The 16,550-nt window shown below is 38.1% G+C and overlaps 1 protein-coding gene across 7 annotated transcripts in view; it reads right to left on the reverse strand.

Moving 5' to 3' along the window:
- Positions 1-16,550, reverse strand: part of LOC127436373 (peroxisome proliferator-activated receptor alpha-like) — a 33,813-nt gene that overhangs the window by 4,044 nt on the left and 13,219 nt on the right. Inside the window, exons 1-5 of one of the 7 annotated variants that reach the window (XM_051690462.1) lie at positions 14,456-14,607; positions 4,754-4,993; positions 4,041-4,198; positions 915-1,053; positions 64-263 (exon numbers count right to left, since the gene is read on the reverse strand). In XM_051690462.1, the coding sequence (XP_051546422.1) occupies positions 64-263; positions 915-1,053; positions 4,041-4,198; positions 4,754-4,955 (699 nt within the window). In that variant the 5' untranslated portion in view covers positions 4,956-4,993; positions 14,456-14,607. Of the gene's footprint in view, positions 1-63; positions 264-914; positions 1,054-4,040; positions 4,199-4,753; positions 7,166-7,691; positions 7,793-11,651; positions 11,791-13,992; positions 14,012-14,455; positions 14,608-16,550 lie in introns of those variants that run through there. The other 6 variants (XM_051690468.1, XM_051690465.1, XM_051690466.1 and 3 more) reach the window with 6 other exon arrangements.

Raw genomic sequence — 16,550 nt, forward strand, 5'->3', positions numbered from 1 at the left:
TTCCTTTAAGTTAGTAGTGTCGCTTCTTTTAGTTCACTATCCCCCAACACTGCTCCCACTCACCGGAGAGCAAGTCTTGCCTGTGAGAAAGACACGTGCTTTGGCTTTGTTCATGTGGAAGTGTTTGAGGTAGGCGTCATGGATCAGCCTGGCTAGAGTCTTAGTGTCGGGCTGCTGGGACTCGCGCTCTTCTTTCTCCCCAATCTCCTGCTCTGCTCTCAGCCTGTGCTTCTCAGACTGAGGCATTCGCCCGAATCGAATGGCTGTGAGGCACACACACAAGTACATACAGTATCACTGAGAGCAAGGACACAATTCATGTACACTGTAACAGAAAATGTACTGTACAGAAATACAACAGATACTGCAGATACAAATGTGTTCATCAGCATATTCACACAAAAACCATGAGAATTACAACTTTTGGTCATCACGCTGCCACACCATCACCACCAGGACAAAGGGCAGGCAATGGTGTGGTATGATGTAAATCTGTGAGGGAACTGCGTTGGGTTATGCTAACATCTACACAACACATGACATAGGCTCACACTACCACAGAAAATTACACTTGGTCCAGTCAAAGTCCTGCGAGAACAGGACAGTATATCTCCATGTCATCAAGTTCTTAAAATCCCTATTCCAATCCATGATACCCCAGCTTTGGCACACTAAATCATCAGATTTCTAAAGTTACGATAGATAGCAAAACTAAGAGGGTCTAGCAACTTGTTGTTCCATATTTTGATTCTAAGTTTACTGACCTTGATAGCACCGATTACGCAATGTTATTGTTCTAAAACATAACCTAATCTTGATAACCAATAAAATAATTAAGGATACTTTGAATCATCAAACCATAAATCTAGTTTGTATAAAATATCCGTGGTGAAGTATTGCTTGAAGAGTCTTACCATTGTGGGACATGCCCACCGCAAGGCACTTGTGGAAACGGCAGTATTGACACTTGTTTCGGTTCTTCTTCTGGATCTTACAGTTGCGTTCACACTTGTCATATTCCAATTTGAGTCGAATGGTTCTCCTGAAGAACCCCTGTGGAATATTCAAATACAGAGGTTGTTAAACCAATGCATGCTGAGAAAATATAACTGCATTTTTACAGCTTTTTTGTGTGGTCGCCAGTTATGCTATGCAGTGGCTAAGGTGTTTTTAAATGGTTGCTATGCGGTTTATAGGGTATTTTGGGTGGTTGTTAGGTAGTTTCTAGGTAGTCCCAAGTTTCTATCAAACCATAAGTCTAACTGCTTTGAAATGTTATCTTGAGACTTACATTTTCACTTTGTAACATAAAGCCTAACCGATTCATGTAAACATGAAAATAAGGACTTTAGCCCCTAATAGCCCAATCCAGAGCGGAACCTCAAAACACACTGTAGTAAAGAGGCCTTGATAAACCTCTGGGCTAATTGCATGTGTGATAAGACCATTGATTCAGATACAAAACTTGGTGCAATACTTACTTATAAACAGGTGGGGCTGTGTGGTGGGAGTTGGACAATAATATATTTTTCCCAAGAACGCTGCATATCTGCCAGCAAATACAGTGGCACAGCCAAGCTGAGCTTGATGTAGCATGCACACACGTAAATTGCATGCCAACTCTGTTAATAAACAAGTGTTTATATGGCATTGTACTGATATGTGCAGGGTGCAGAACCATGACAAATTTGCAAACCATACAGTAGTTTCAGATATAATGGTTTGTATTTTTGAAACCTACTCTGTAATTAGGAGTGATTTTTTTGAGGGACGGTCTCCAGATGTTTCAGAATCTTAAATGCAAAGAGCTCCATGCACAACCTAATGCTAAATGTTTTGTCAATAATCTATAATTGTGTAATTTTCAGATTAGGCCATAAAGTACTTAAGTAACCAGGCTGCAGGAGTACCGGAATATCACCATTTACACTTCAAATGAAAAAGCAAGAATGACAATAAAGATACAGTGTTGGGTTGTCACAATACCAAAATTTCAGTAATCAACACCAATACCAGTAAAATTTAACAGCAAAAAAAAAACAAAACAAAAAAAAAAAAATGCTACTGAACAAACTCTTTCATTTAAAAAGTACGATATTATATATAATAAAATAAAACAGTGTTCAAATATTTCTCAATTAAGTAAACATTGTTTCAAGTTTAAGTCAAAGAAACAAATTGAGAGCAGTGAGTGGTTTTCACTTTTCTTCTCAATATTGAAATCTGAATAATATTAACAACTTAACTAACTTAATTTTTTGTCCTTTTGACCATAATGGCCATTATTGACCATTCACGCTCACAGCTGCATCAAGGAGCCTGTCATGTCAGTCAGACAGTGCAGGTACTAAATTGAGCCTGTTGACTCAATAATAATTTTGACATCCCTAATACAGTGTATGATGTAGAATCTGTGCTTTGAGTGTCTGTTACAGTAAGAGCTAGTAAAGTAAAGAAAAAAAGACCACACGTCCTAATTGGAATAAACTATGCACTGTCTAGAACACTCTGGATGGGTCTTGCTGCCTCTGTCATTGCAGCCTGGTATGTGTGGTAAGGGTCACAGTTACAGCACAGACAGCTTGCATGTTTCCATATAAATTATTCAACATGGACAAGCACAACACGTGCCAGATAATGGAAATAGGTATCAAATAAGAACTAAGTAATATGACACACTGTCACAGAGTGATCACTGTGCTAAAAACAGAACTGATGACGCACCTCTACACACCGAACATACCAGATGATAAAACTGGACTGAAGCAACAGCTTATCACACAGTCCTGAAAATACCGACCAAGGACACACCTTCCATGCGACCAATCGATATTTCCTACTGCTGTAATTCCTACTGCTTCCACATTTATCTCAAAAGAAAACAAACACAAAAAGCACATTTCAAATGACATTTTAAAATTTAGGGCTATAATAAACTACTAAAATAATTCTAGTAGCTAAACTGGTAGACAGTGGCATAAAATTTGATAAAATCTACCTTGAATGCACTATTGCTTTAGATTAACACGCCTGCCGAAAACATAATTTTAATATATTAAAAATGTTTAAATGTTGATTCTAAATACAAATATAAATTTAAAACCAGTTGTGCTACCCTGCATGTTGCGACAGAAAAAACAAACCAAGCGATCAACAAAATGTCTTGTCGCGATCAAGCTGGTTAAGACAAAGACTTTTTTGCTTGTTCTTGTTACCTTATCGCATTAAACCTGGTTAGGGCATGGAGTAAATCTTAAACTATAATAAACTATCATAAAAATTGGTTAAAGCAGAAGCACATAAAGCTTGAACCAGTTACCTGAACCGAAAAATAAACATATTCAGTTTACTGCGGTCCTGACAGTGTCTGTTTATTTGACTTCTCAGACATACTATAGCATACAGAATTTGTTTCTAAATTGCATTTAATTAGAAATTAATGTTGAAAATAATTGAACTAAAACTACCATGATTACTCAAGACAAAATGTATATTTTAAAAGTCTCACCTAAGTGCAGCGTGTAGGAGTGGTAAACCAAACGAGCAATAAACCTATAGATGTAATCTACCTGTTTTAATTGCACCCTCAGGGGTGCCAATAGTCAAAGTCTGTTTCTACTACAGAAAAAACACATGGCACATGACAATAACTGGCCTGGTAGTAGTTAGATTTATAGTTAGGAGAATGGCTATGACCCAGGCTCAAGTTGGGTGTGTTGTGCATACACACACTTGATGTGCGCTAAGTTTGAAAGTCCTGCTGTCAAATCTGACACACACAATGCATGATGCAACAGCCTGTGTATATGCATCCGCTAACATGCATGAGGGGGAAAAGATGCCTCAAGGGAGCTTTTAGTCTTTTCGCAAAAGCGAGCAACCTAATGAAAACCACTTTATCTTTACTTTATCTTCAGCTTTACATTCACATCACTGTCTACACTAAAGCCAAGCAGGGAAAAGGTGAGGGCAGATTACTTTTGACTTGTGGAACCCAACAAAGAATTTTCCACAGTGTGTGTTAGCGTGTATGTGCTTACTTTGCAGCCTTCGCAGGCATGCACTCCGTAGTGGAAACCCGAGGCACGGTCGGCACAGACGCGGCACTCCAGGGTAAGTGAACTAGAGGAGTTCCCATCCTGACCAGTGCTGGCTGCAAACACTCCTGAGGATGGACTAGAAGCTGGCGTTAAGACATCTGCAGGACAAACATACATGTGCACTGTCAGTAAACCATGTTTTAATTAAATAAATCCCAAATGGTTTTGACGTTCCATGATGAATGGATGGTTACAATGGATGAATGAGCTCACATAAGCCACAATGCACTCAAATTAAAGAGTTAATTAATGCAATTTGAAGGTTAAGTGTTCATTAGGATTTGGGTAGTTAGCAGCCTTACCGTTACAGAACCTTGTTAGTGAGTGATTTGGCAGCTCTCAAGCACTCAAATCACAACGACGATTATATGTTGATACTTTGCAGTATTGAATGAAATGTACATTTATTTATAATTAATCTTTGTATTTATTATTCCACTGTCGCAATGCATTCAGGGATTGCCTTATCCGCCGTGGATACGTGTGATTGTGCCTTAGAGTCTGCCTAAAACATGGTATATTAGGAGGCAGCATAATTAAGTTGCCTTTTTTTGGAATAGCCTTTGTGTTGGGAGCATGCCTATGATGCCTTAGAATGCTGCCTACACATCATTTGGAATAGAGATTGTGTGGCTTCGCATACTGTAATATACCTAGGCCAGTGGAGCTGTCTAACACTGTGTTGTAGCTCTGGTACTCCAGTATGTGTAGAGAACTGAAGGTATCATCATGAAGAGACTGAGAGATGTCCTCTAGCTCCTCCAGATCACCATTGAGGTCTCCACAAAGAGACCTGTCCAGCATCGGATCACCCAGCAGGGACGAGGGACTGTACAGACTCGGCATGTCTACCATGGTGCTGGACCACGGCAAGCTGTGAATCAATCATCAATCTGTAAAAGAAAAAATAAAGAAAAAGTAATGTTAGTGGCTCCAAAACAGTCCCAGATGACACTAAGATTAGGTTTAATTAGGGTTAGATTAGAATATACATATATCGGCCAGGCCAATTAAGGACAATTGATATTTGGTCATTTTGAGATCATCTGCATTGGCTGGTAACTGTGCCTACATTAGTTGATTAACAAACTTGGTCATTCCAGTGGTTTACTTACACAGTAATTCACTGGATATTAAATTACATCACCTTCAAATTCAGCAATTTCGGATACATCTTATTTGCCACCATTAAATAAAATCCTGAAGTTATGTGTTCTGGGGTGTTGTCACAGAGACACGTATGAACATACCTGTTCAATTTGTTCTTCTTTTTTAAAAAAAATTTTATCCCCTTTTCTCCCCAATTTTGGAATGCTCAGTTCCCACTACTTACTAGGTCCTTGTTGTGGCACGGTTACTCACTTCAATCTGGGTGGCCTCCGCTTCTGAGACAGTCAATCCATGCATCTTATCACATGACTCGCTGTGCATGACACCGCAGAGACTCACAGCATGTGGAGCCTCATGCTACTCTCCGCGATCCACGCACAACATACCACGTGCCCCATTGAGAGCGAGAACCACTTAATCGTGACCACAAGTAGGATGTGACTACCCTCCCTAGCAACCGGGCCAATTTGGTTGCTTAGGAGACCTGGCTGGAGTCACTCAGCACACCCTGGATTCGGGTGGTAGTCAGCGTCAGTACTCGCTGAGCTACCCAGGCCCCTGTTCAATATGTTATTCAAACATAAGTGAACTGTTTAAAAAAAAGGCTTTGGCCTGTTACAGGTTTCATCATGGCAACATGGTCTCCTGCCACGTGAACTCTGGAGTGAGTTGCTATCAACTTATCTCCTAGACTGGCCAAAGATCAAGTGCTCCATCGATTGGGATGATTAAAAGAGTGGGTCTAGGTCAAAAGAAGACATTATGGGCTATAAGGATATAAATATAGCTCAATGCAAGAAAATATATTTTACTTTTTCTGAAATGAATGTGAGTGGCCCCAAAGTCAGTCCACTCTTGGGAATGATCCCAGGAAGCTATTTTCTATGGATACAAGTGGCATGAAAGTACGGCTTGAATGGGGAAAGACTGAAATCTCCAAAAGATTACAATCAAATAACGTATTTCGAAACAGAAGTAAAATCTGATAACAATGGTATTGTGCTTCTTTAGCTCAGATCATCTAAAAAACGCTATTTGTCATGCTGGTTCAGCTAATGTATGCACATTCTCGAGTTGACTGACAGTGTAAGGCGGGACTTCCTTTTCTTCATTCGCCATACTGGGTATGCCAATTCCTCACATACATCTCGGGCTAAATTGTCTCCGGTGGCGGCGCTTACCCATGCAAAACTCGTGTCCACAATTCTAGGGTGTTGTGGTTGTTTTTGAGTGGTTTTAAGTGCATTGGTATGCATATGGGTGTTGCTTACTGGTTGCTAGGGGTATTCTGGGTGTTTAACTGCATGCACAGGTCACCCAAGTCAATGTAATATTTTGGTCTTTTTTAACCCTATTTGTCATCCGCCAGATGTAAATCATTAGTCTTATCGCTTAGAAAAGTAATAGCACTACTCAACTCAACAAGTCACAAGATTCAAGGTATCATTTATTTCTGTAGTACAAACTGTGCAGAATGAGATACATACTAAAGTTTAATACTTAGGGTTAGGGGTTTGTTCAAATTCCTGAGTATGAGCAACAGTAATTGTTATAATAATAGCTAACGTTGCTGAGCACCACTTATTACAAAAAGTCCTTTACCCAAAAAAGGTCAAATCAAACTACAGGCTACTCTTCATTTATATTTGGTGTCTAATATTTTAGACACCTCTGCTGTAACTTGCAGGGAATTAAAACACATGTTGATTATGGTCTACGGGAGGCATACTTACAACACACACTTACTCATATTCCTGAATGACAAACACAACACTTCTAAAAACTGAGGCTGAGGAGGAAGTGAAGGTAAGCAAACCAGTAACTTTACTCTCTAAAAGATTTTAACTAATTTTCTAGATTTTATCATTCACTCGACCACATTGTGGCCAGACGTTTCTACCAGGAGCATTGCTGAGCAGAAGATAAACATCCCCTACAATAGAATTAACTACTCTAATGGTTTCAGCCACTCTCAAGGGGTTTCATGGACAACGGTTCAAATGGCATTCCACTCAACCCCCTAATTTTTTACAGCAGTGACAGGCTAACCAGTGCCAGACTCAGCATTCAAGCCCTTTTGCAAGGGATCACTGATTTTTGAAAGTAACAATACACTTTTTACCCACAAGTAACCAACTCTTGTTTCAAAACTCAAAATTTTCTAGACAATTAAAAAAAAAAAAAAAAACTCCCCCCATTCGCAGTACCGCTGAATCACTGACAATCAAACTTTGTGACTCCAACAATAGGTGGATCAGTGCCAAAGTTTAATAGAAGATAAAATGCTGAAAACATTCACACTAAAAGCCACTGATGGTAAACAAGCAAGCTGCTCCTGCCGAATCCTACCATAAATCAGAGCTTGGCAGAGAATCCCGGTTTCCAGCTCTGCCTGCAAGGGGAAACCGTCCAGCTTTCAAAATGTATACCTGATCTCTCCATGCAGTAGATTCGCCCAAAGCAGAATGCCACAAATCTTACCCAGCTGTTCACATCTGTTTGTCTCCAGCTGTTGAGGCTATCTAAACCCTGAGCTGAGGTGATTCTTCACTCAACACACAGCAGTCTTCCTCTCAACAACAGTACGACATGTACAACACTCACACCGATTCTGCCAGTGACAAAACATGCACAGACAAGTGCAGCAACAATCGTTCCTATTCCATACGGTGTCATATTGACTGGATATTACTCAGCAACAGTGGCGAATTCTCAGGGCCAGCAAATCCTTCTCTGCTGGCGTAACATGCCAAACAAATAAATATTTTTCATCCTTTCATTCTCAATCACCTTTTTGCCTATGTATTTTTAATCACTTTCCATTCTTAATTAATCTACAAACAAATAGAGAAAAACAAAAAGTTTATCCAGTCAGAATTTATTCCTTGATGCTTACAAGTGAAGCGTGACAACTGTTTCACAAATCACATGCCCAAAGCCAAGCTTGTTAGCAGAAGCTGTGCGTGAGTCTGAGCTCCACCCCGTCAGGCATTCAGAATTTCCACAACATCCCTCAACAGTGCAAATGAATGGGCAACTAAAGTCAGATTGTCAGATTAATCAGCCAATCAGATTGATTTATTTGTTCTTGGTGGGTGTGATCTTTAGGATATGTCCCAGTCGAGGCCTTCTAGCTGACCTTGAGTGACACAATCATGCTTTAAGTGACGTAATTTGAAAGTGAAGAGCGCGAAATCTTGCTGACGAGTCGGCTGTCATCACTTCCATTATTGCCATTGAGAAAGAGATCCTTATGGATTTAAAAACCTGTGATGTTCTGCATGACGGTGTGATTGCTTAATTTATTAAATAGGAAAGGAGGACTGATTTTCACTTCAAGTAAATTGGTAAGTGCTTTTTGCATTGTTATAGCAACATCAGGAGTTTTTAAAGTGTAAATTAGGCTGCTTGAGCATTCAGTGTCGGATCAAGTTTTGAAAAGTAGTGCTGCGTTCCATTCAACTCGGAAAGTCGGATTTTACAACTTCCTACTAGGAAAAGTGCAATGAATGCATCTTTAAGTCAGAATTACAACTTGTAGGCTCGTGCAGAAATTCTCAACTCCGATTTCGCCGAGATGCAGGGGCATGATGTCACACAAACATGTCGACACTCAGGGAGATATACAAAGTAAGTGATAAACATTACACTTACACTTAATTCATAAACATTAATTAATATCGATAAATGAGTTTGTTTCCACATTACATGATATGAAAGCTTGTTTAACAAACACCTGCAGAAACAGGTGTATAAAACATTATAATCTCTTTTGATAATCGTACACCTGAAGCACAAATGCTAGCGCTGCAGCACTGTTTATCAGTTGGGTTGCTAGGAGACATCTCTAATGAGAGTCAAACCCCTGCTAAGCTAACGGGAGCATTGCAGTTCAGAATATCGGGGAATGGAATGCATTTATGGTCGGAGATATCAAGTAGGAATGTCCCACATCCAACTTGAATGTAACACAGCATAACCTTGTACCCTGACGAAACAAAATTTATTGCAAGCAACATTTAAATCGCAAATATTATTAGATAGATTTTTCCAGGTATTATAGACCTCCTTGTTAGAATCATATGAAGAATTATGATTTTTGAATGTCTGTTCGGGAGACAAAGCAAAACAGTCATGCTGCAGTTCAAATTGGGCTTGCTTGAGCATTAAGTGTCGTTTCAAGTTCTGGCTTTCGTGCGTGGACGTGTTTTTAAAATGTCAATTGGTATTATTAGTCAGCTGCGACATAATGTATGATGCCCAAAGGAATAAGGTGTCTTATTCATTGTGAAACTGTGTTTTCTTAATGGCATGAATCACACTGAAGGCCTAGACTTTTAATGCACGGCCCGCCACTGCTCAGCAAGAAGCCATCGGGTGATGCATTATAAATAAGTTTCTTTATGTTCCTGTAGCTCAACTAGAAGAGAATTGCACTAGCAATGGCAATGTAATGGGTTCGATTCCAAGGAAACAGACATAATGTTAAAATGTATACAGTATATTGAATGCACTGTAAACAGTTGTTCACACCAAACACATGTCTGCTCTGTTTTGCAATTGTTTTTCTGTGAACATATACTAAATGGACGTATTTGACCGTAGCACAGAGTCTCGCTGCTTTTTTAAACGTCTCTCGCAGGAGCATTGCGTTTCAGATTTTTCTTTTTTCTTTTTATCTTGTCGGGATTAAGAGAGTGTCCTGATGCTCAAGATCAAAAGCTAAAGTATTAATTAAGAAATCCAATATAAAGTTCAAGAATTGGTTATAACTTAAATATTTCTCTGTGTGTTTATCAGACATATTTCATAAACAAACATTAAACTGCTAATAATATCATGAATGCACCTCAATACCGTAATACCGTGATAATTTTTGTGATGGTTATCATACCGTGAAAATGTCATACCGTTACATCCCTAATATGAACATTATTCATTTTTTACATTTGACATAATACTATTTTAGAAATGTTACTCAAGTAACGTACTTCATTGTAATCAATTTAAAGTAACTGTAATCCAATACTAGAATTTAAAATGTACAATTTAAAATGTTACGTGTTACACTACTTTTTGAAAATTAAGTAGATAGTAACTAATTACTTTGTAATCAGATTCCACCCAACACTGGTTGTGAGAGACAGAGAGAGCGATAAGCTGAAGCTACTAAATTTATTCAGTGTCAACACTCACTCATGACTTCAGTCTTATGACACCACACGGAGGCCAAATGAAGTGCAGAAGTGAAGCCAGTTTCCCATGTAATGGAAATATGCCCATGGAGACCAGCTGAGCCATTAACCAGCAAAACTCCACACATGCTTGCAGCTATAATCTATTCTGTCCACTTTGCATACACAGATATCTCAACGGATACATGGACACCCCTCCCTTTACAACAGATGTTATATACATTGTTCTAGTGCATATTACAACACGAGAACCAACATAGTACAGCAACCTATGAATGCACAAGAGGAATCTGCTAGAAGTCCTCTTAAACAAATAGAACTTGTATAATGTTTAACAAGATTGAATATGTTCAGGACAACCATAAGAATCCATGCTTCTCATTCTGGCAAGACATGGATGCGCACACAAAGAGACACATGACCCCACACATCCTACGTGCTTAAGAGGCAGCCAGTTGTGGAGGGTCACAGCTGATGGACTGGGAAACCAATACAGGCTGATTTTTACCCCCTCCTCCCTTGTTGTTCTTTACTGGCTGTATAAACTGACCGTGCAGGAACAATACAGCAGTCCCATGGGGTATTTCAGAACAGGAGCACAGGAAGGCAATGCATGTCAGTGTACTTTACCTTGTCCAATAAACTTCAGTGTTCCAGTACATGGTAATGTATTTTACAGAAGATCGTCTCCAAGCTGAAAGATCCCAGACAAGCGATATTGATCATGTGTTCCCCATCATTAATTTCACAGTGTCCTTACTAAACAGAACCAGCCTTGAACTCACTGCAGCAATGAATAAAACACCAAACGTAAAGCATACAGTTCAGAATGAGACCACATTTCAGATTTCCACTACCTCTGCCAGAGCAGAAGCTTGACACCCCAATAGAGACAACAGATGCTGAAGCGTAAAGATTAATGTGACCATATGTGAGTTGTTTTTGACATATTGATTCCCAGCATGATAGAGCTTGTTTTCCTATCTTTTTCTCAACTCTAAATTTACCTTATGGAAAAATAAAGACAAGTCAGTTTGCTCAATGGTGGTCATGTTTCAAAAGCTAGTTTCATAAAGTAGTGATAAAGTTCTCAAAAGTGTGCAAAAGAGAACTACTTCACCTTTCTCAATGGGCCATGAGCGCACTAGAGGCCTTCACTCACTTAAAGCACACAACACAATGGCAAATCATGTTCAAACCATCTCCCAAGCAAACAGCAGCAAAGCAGAATGAAATCAGTGCTTACCAGATCACGATTCACAGTTTTGCTCTGCCAGCTGCCAATAAATACATGCATCCCGTCCAGGGCCAAAGTCCAAATCCACACACACACGCCCTGCATGCCTGCTTCTCTCTGCTGAGGAGTTTTTCTGGCATTAAACCAACAAATGGATGCCGAAGTGAAGAGAACACATCAGATAAGAGAGCCTTAATCTCGAGATGGATGCAATTTTAAACAAGACACCTGGGATTTCAACAATAGAGAAGGAATGTCCTTGTACCACACGCCCAGGAAACATCCTCTCTGTGTATTACATTTAGCCAATACAGAGAAAACTTGAAGCTTGATCACATCCATATTCTGAGTTTTCTGTAATGCACTGGGGCAGAGTATGAAATGCAAACATGGAGCTTGGAAACAGGTGCCTCTCTTTCCACTCTTGTTCTTGTTTCCTTTTAACACTGAGATATAGTCATGGCCAAACATGTGCTGTGCTAAATAAAATGCATGAAATATAATAATTTCTAATGAATATGAAATAATGGATAATATACTGTGTAATGATCAAAGGTGTTTGACAAAGACTAGGGTGAGAGAACCTTGCTAAATTCACTTTAAAATTGTGCAAAAGCATATAAATTACTTTATTTTAAGAGAACAAATGTAAAAGTCTTGCCTAAAAGGGTATGGCACATTTCTAAGATACAACAAAAAACTTTTGTCAGACCAAAGGATGATGTGACTTATGTGTAGTTTCAAACAGAAGAAACTGAGAATACGATACAATACTTTTATGAATTGATTTGATAAAGCTCAAGCCTGGTATCGAAAGAGCCTCTCAGAGTCCCAAAACACTGACGTCAAACACTTGGAAAATGACACAAAGGTACATGTGACTATTTTAGCAAGTTATATAACAGAACACAATGGACAAGTACATAAGGCACTGCAGTTACAGTTATGTGGGCTACAAAAAGCTGTGCCAAAACCACTTTGTCAGCTTCATAGCCCTCTATCACATCCAGAGAAGGACTACGTACTGGAACTATTAAATGAAAAATATTCAGTTCAGGAGATAATTTTTTAAAAAAAGCTTTAAGGAAACATTTTGGAAGGGAAAGTATAAGATCATTCTCTATTCATTTTCAAAAAGGAATTTAGAACTCAGATATGGCATACAATGCAATTCTATCCATTATATTGTTCAAGAATGGAATACTAAACAATAGGATAGGACAAGTGCAACTGTAACACTATTATAATTACACTTTAAAATAAGATTTGATTTGTTAACACGAGTAAATGCAATAGGTATCATAAACAAAGAATAAAACATTTTTTTACAGCATTTATTAATCTTGGTACTTGGTATTTTATCATACCAAATATTATTGTTCATTGTTCATGTTAGTTTATAATGCAACTATAACTAATAAAAACAAAACTTTTAAAGGGATAGTTCACCCAAAAATTAAAATTATCTCATCATTTACTCACCCTCATGCCATACCATTTGTGAATGACTTTCTTTCCTCTGCAGAACACAAATGAAGGTTTTTAGAAGAATATTTCAGCTCTGTAGGTCCATACAATGCAAGTGAATGGTGATCAGACCTTTAAAGCTCCAAAAATCACATAAAGGCAGCATGAAAGTAATCTATACGACTCCAGTGGTTAAATCCATGACTTCAGAAGTGATTTGATAGATGTAGGTGAGAAACAGGTCAATTTTTCAATCCTTTTTTACTATAAATTCTCCTCCCTGCCCAGTAGGTGGCGATATATATGACGAAAAATACGAATTGCCAAAAACAAAACAAGAAGAATGTGCAATTAAAAGTGAAAGTGGAGACTGAAAGTAAATAAAACTTAAATATTGATCGGTTTCTCACCCACACCTATCATATCACTTCTGAAGACATGGATTAAACCACTGGAGTCGTGTGGATTACTTTTATGCTGCCTTTATGTGCTTTTTGGAGCTTCAAAGTTCTGGCCACCATTCACTTGCATTGTATGGACCTACAGAGCTGAAATATTCTTCAAAAAATCTTAATATGTGTTCAGCAGAAGAAAGTAATTCACATCAAGGATGGCATGAGAGTGAGTAAAAGATGAGAGAATTTTAATTTTAGGGTGAACTATCCATTTAATGTTTATGTATTAGTAAATAGTATATAATATTACACCATTAGTATATAATGTATTAGTATAATGCTAATGTATTTGCATATGTTGAAAATCACATTAACCAAAATGATTAAGTGCTGTTAAAGCATTGTTAATTTCTAGTTCATTTTAACTACTTCGTTAACTAATAAAAGCTAATGTATAAAACTCGCCTAAAAAAACACCTGCAGGTTACCTGTGCTTCATTACACCTGACAGATGATTATGTCTCTTCTTTCAGCAATAATAAAACAAACAGTGATAGAATGAGATCATCTTTATGCACTAGAATAACAACTATTACCTGCCAAATAAGGAAAATAACCATAGAATGAACGAAGCAAGCTTAAAAGACTAATATATTTTCATGTAAATGCAACACAGACGTTTCACTTTTGTTACAGCAGCGTGTTCAGCTCTATGCAGTGCTTTTGGGATTTATCACGTCGGGACATGACTGTAGTATTAAGCATTTAAAGCAAGAGATATGAAACTAGCTGTGCGCAACTAAAGAAAATAGCACATACATGTGTTCTTATGAGAATGTTTGCTTTGCTTGAGTTAAAAGCGTACGATTACCGTCATTACGGCCATAAAACTGGATAAAACATGACCATAATGTTGCACAAGCGCATTGTTTACAAGAGCGGAGCGTCTACCTCCCAATCCCAGGCTGCCATGCAGACAGGAATAAAACACACGGGCTTTGACACGGCTGAGACTCGGATCGGTGGCGCGAGAGAGGCTGTTGTACTCCTCAAATGTGCTATTTAAAATTCACCGCATCCGCTGCTGTCAAAACGCTTTGACGCTAGTCGAGCTCGCCCGCTCCTGATGCGACAGCACACACACCTCCTGACACACCTATGGACTCAGCCAATCGTCGCGAAGCCACGCCCACCACCAATTTACGGTCGAGTTGCTGGGCAACAGAATTCATTGCGTGAAGCGATGCTGATGAAATTATTTTAGAAACAAAAAGTTCACATACTCGTCAATGGTTTATTATTTTGCATTTGGCAACAGCTAGTAGTGTAGTACCTGAATAATATCTCGCCCCATTTAAAAGAGGCAGTAAATGTCTGCATTTTAAATTAATAGTGCAATTATTGTCTTAATACATTAAATACTTTTGTTTGAATAATCTAAATGACTGGTGAATGATTCAGCCCCGTTTACAACTAATTGACTCTACTGCGACCTACTGGTGACATTCTGAAATGACCGCATGATTACTGCAGGAAATAAATTCACTAAAAAATGAAATCGTAATTGTAGTAGGTTATAAAATAAATACATTTGATTGGCCTATGTGGCTTAAAATGATTAAATATGTAATATATATATATATATATATATATATATACTGGCAGCCAAAAGTTTAAATGTACAGATTTTGCTCTTATGGAAAGAAATTGGTACTTTTATTCACCAAAGTGGCATTCAACTGATCACAATGTACAGTCAGGACATTAATAACCTGAAAAATTACTATTACAATTTGAAAAAAAATGTTCAGAACTTCTTAAACTACTTCAAATAGTTCTCATCAAAAAATCCTCCACATGCAGCAATGACAGCTTTGCAGATCCTTGGCATTCTAGCTGTCAGTTTGTCCAGATACTCAGCTGACATTTCACCCCACACTTCCTGTAGCACTTGCCATAGATGTGGCTGTCTTGTTGGGCACTTCTCACGCACCTTACAGTCTAGCTGATCCCACAAAAGCTCAATGGGGTTAAGATCCATAACACTTTTTTCCAATTATCTGTTGTCCAATGTTTGTGTTTCTTTGTCCTCTCTAAAATTTTCTGTTTCAAAAGTGGCTTTTTCTTTGCAGTTCTTCCCATAAGGCCTGCACCTGAGTCTTCTCTTTACTGTTGTACATGAAACTGATGTTGAGCGGGTAGAATTCAATGAAGCTGTCAGCTGAGGACATGTGAGGCGTCTATTTCTCAAACTAGAGACTCTGATGTACTTATCCTCTTGTTTAGTTGTACATCTGGCCTTCCACATCTCTTTCTGTCCTTGTTAGAGCCAGTTGTCCTTTGTCTTTGAAGACTGTAGTGTACACCTTTGTATGAAATCTTCATTTTTGGGGCATTTTCAAGCATTGTATAGTCTTCATTCCTCAAAACAATGATTGACTGACGAGTTTCTAGAGAAAGCTGTTTCTTTTTTGCAATTTTTGACCTAATATTGACCTTAAGACAGTCTATTGCATGTGGCAACTCAAAAACAAACATTTGGTTAATGAACCAAAATATCTTTCAGCTGTGTTTGATATAATGGCAAGTGATTTTCTAGTACCAAATTAATAATTTAGCATGATTACTCAAGGATAAGGTGCTAGAGTGATGTCTGCTGGAAATGGGGCCTGTCTAGATTTGACAGTGATTTTAAAAAAAAAATAGTGATGGTGCTGATTTTTACATCAATAATGTCCTGACTATACTTTGAATGCCATTTTGTTGAAATAAAGTAACAATTTCCTTCCGAAACAGCAAAATCTGTACATTATTCCAAACTTTTGGACGCCAGTGTGTGTGTGTGTGTGTGTGTATATATATATATAGGTGTGTGTGTGTGTTATAAAATATATTTTTATTTCTGTAATAACTGGTTATAATTGCTAATGCCACAAAGAGATCAAGTTGTCAGATTCTGGCATGTATTTATTCTTTTATGCACATTCATTCCATTCTTAGATCTTATTTTATTTTATTTATTTACATTTTTATCTATTTATTTATG

This window comes from Myxocyprinus asiaticus, chromosome 47, assembly GCF_019703515.2.
Source record: "Myxocyprinus asiaticus isolate MX2 ecotype Aquarium Trade chromosome 47, UBuf_Myxa_2, whole genome shotgun sequence".
Classification (NCBI taxonomy): domain Eukaryota; kingdom Metazoa; phylum Chordata; class Actinopteri; order Cypriniformes; family Catostomidae; genus Myxocyprinus; species Myxocyprinus asiaticus.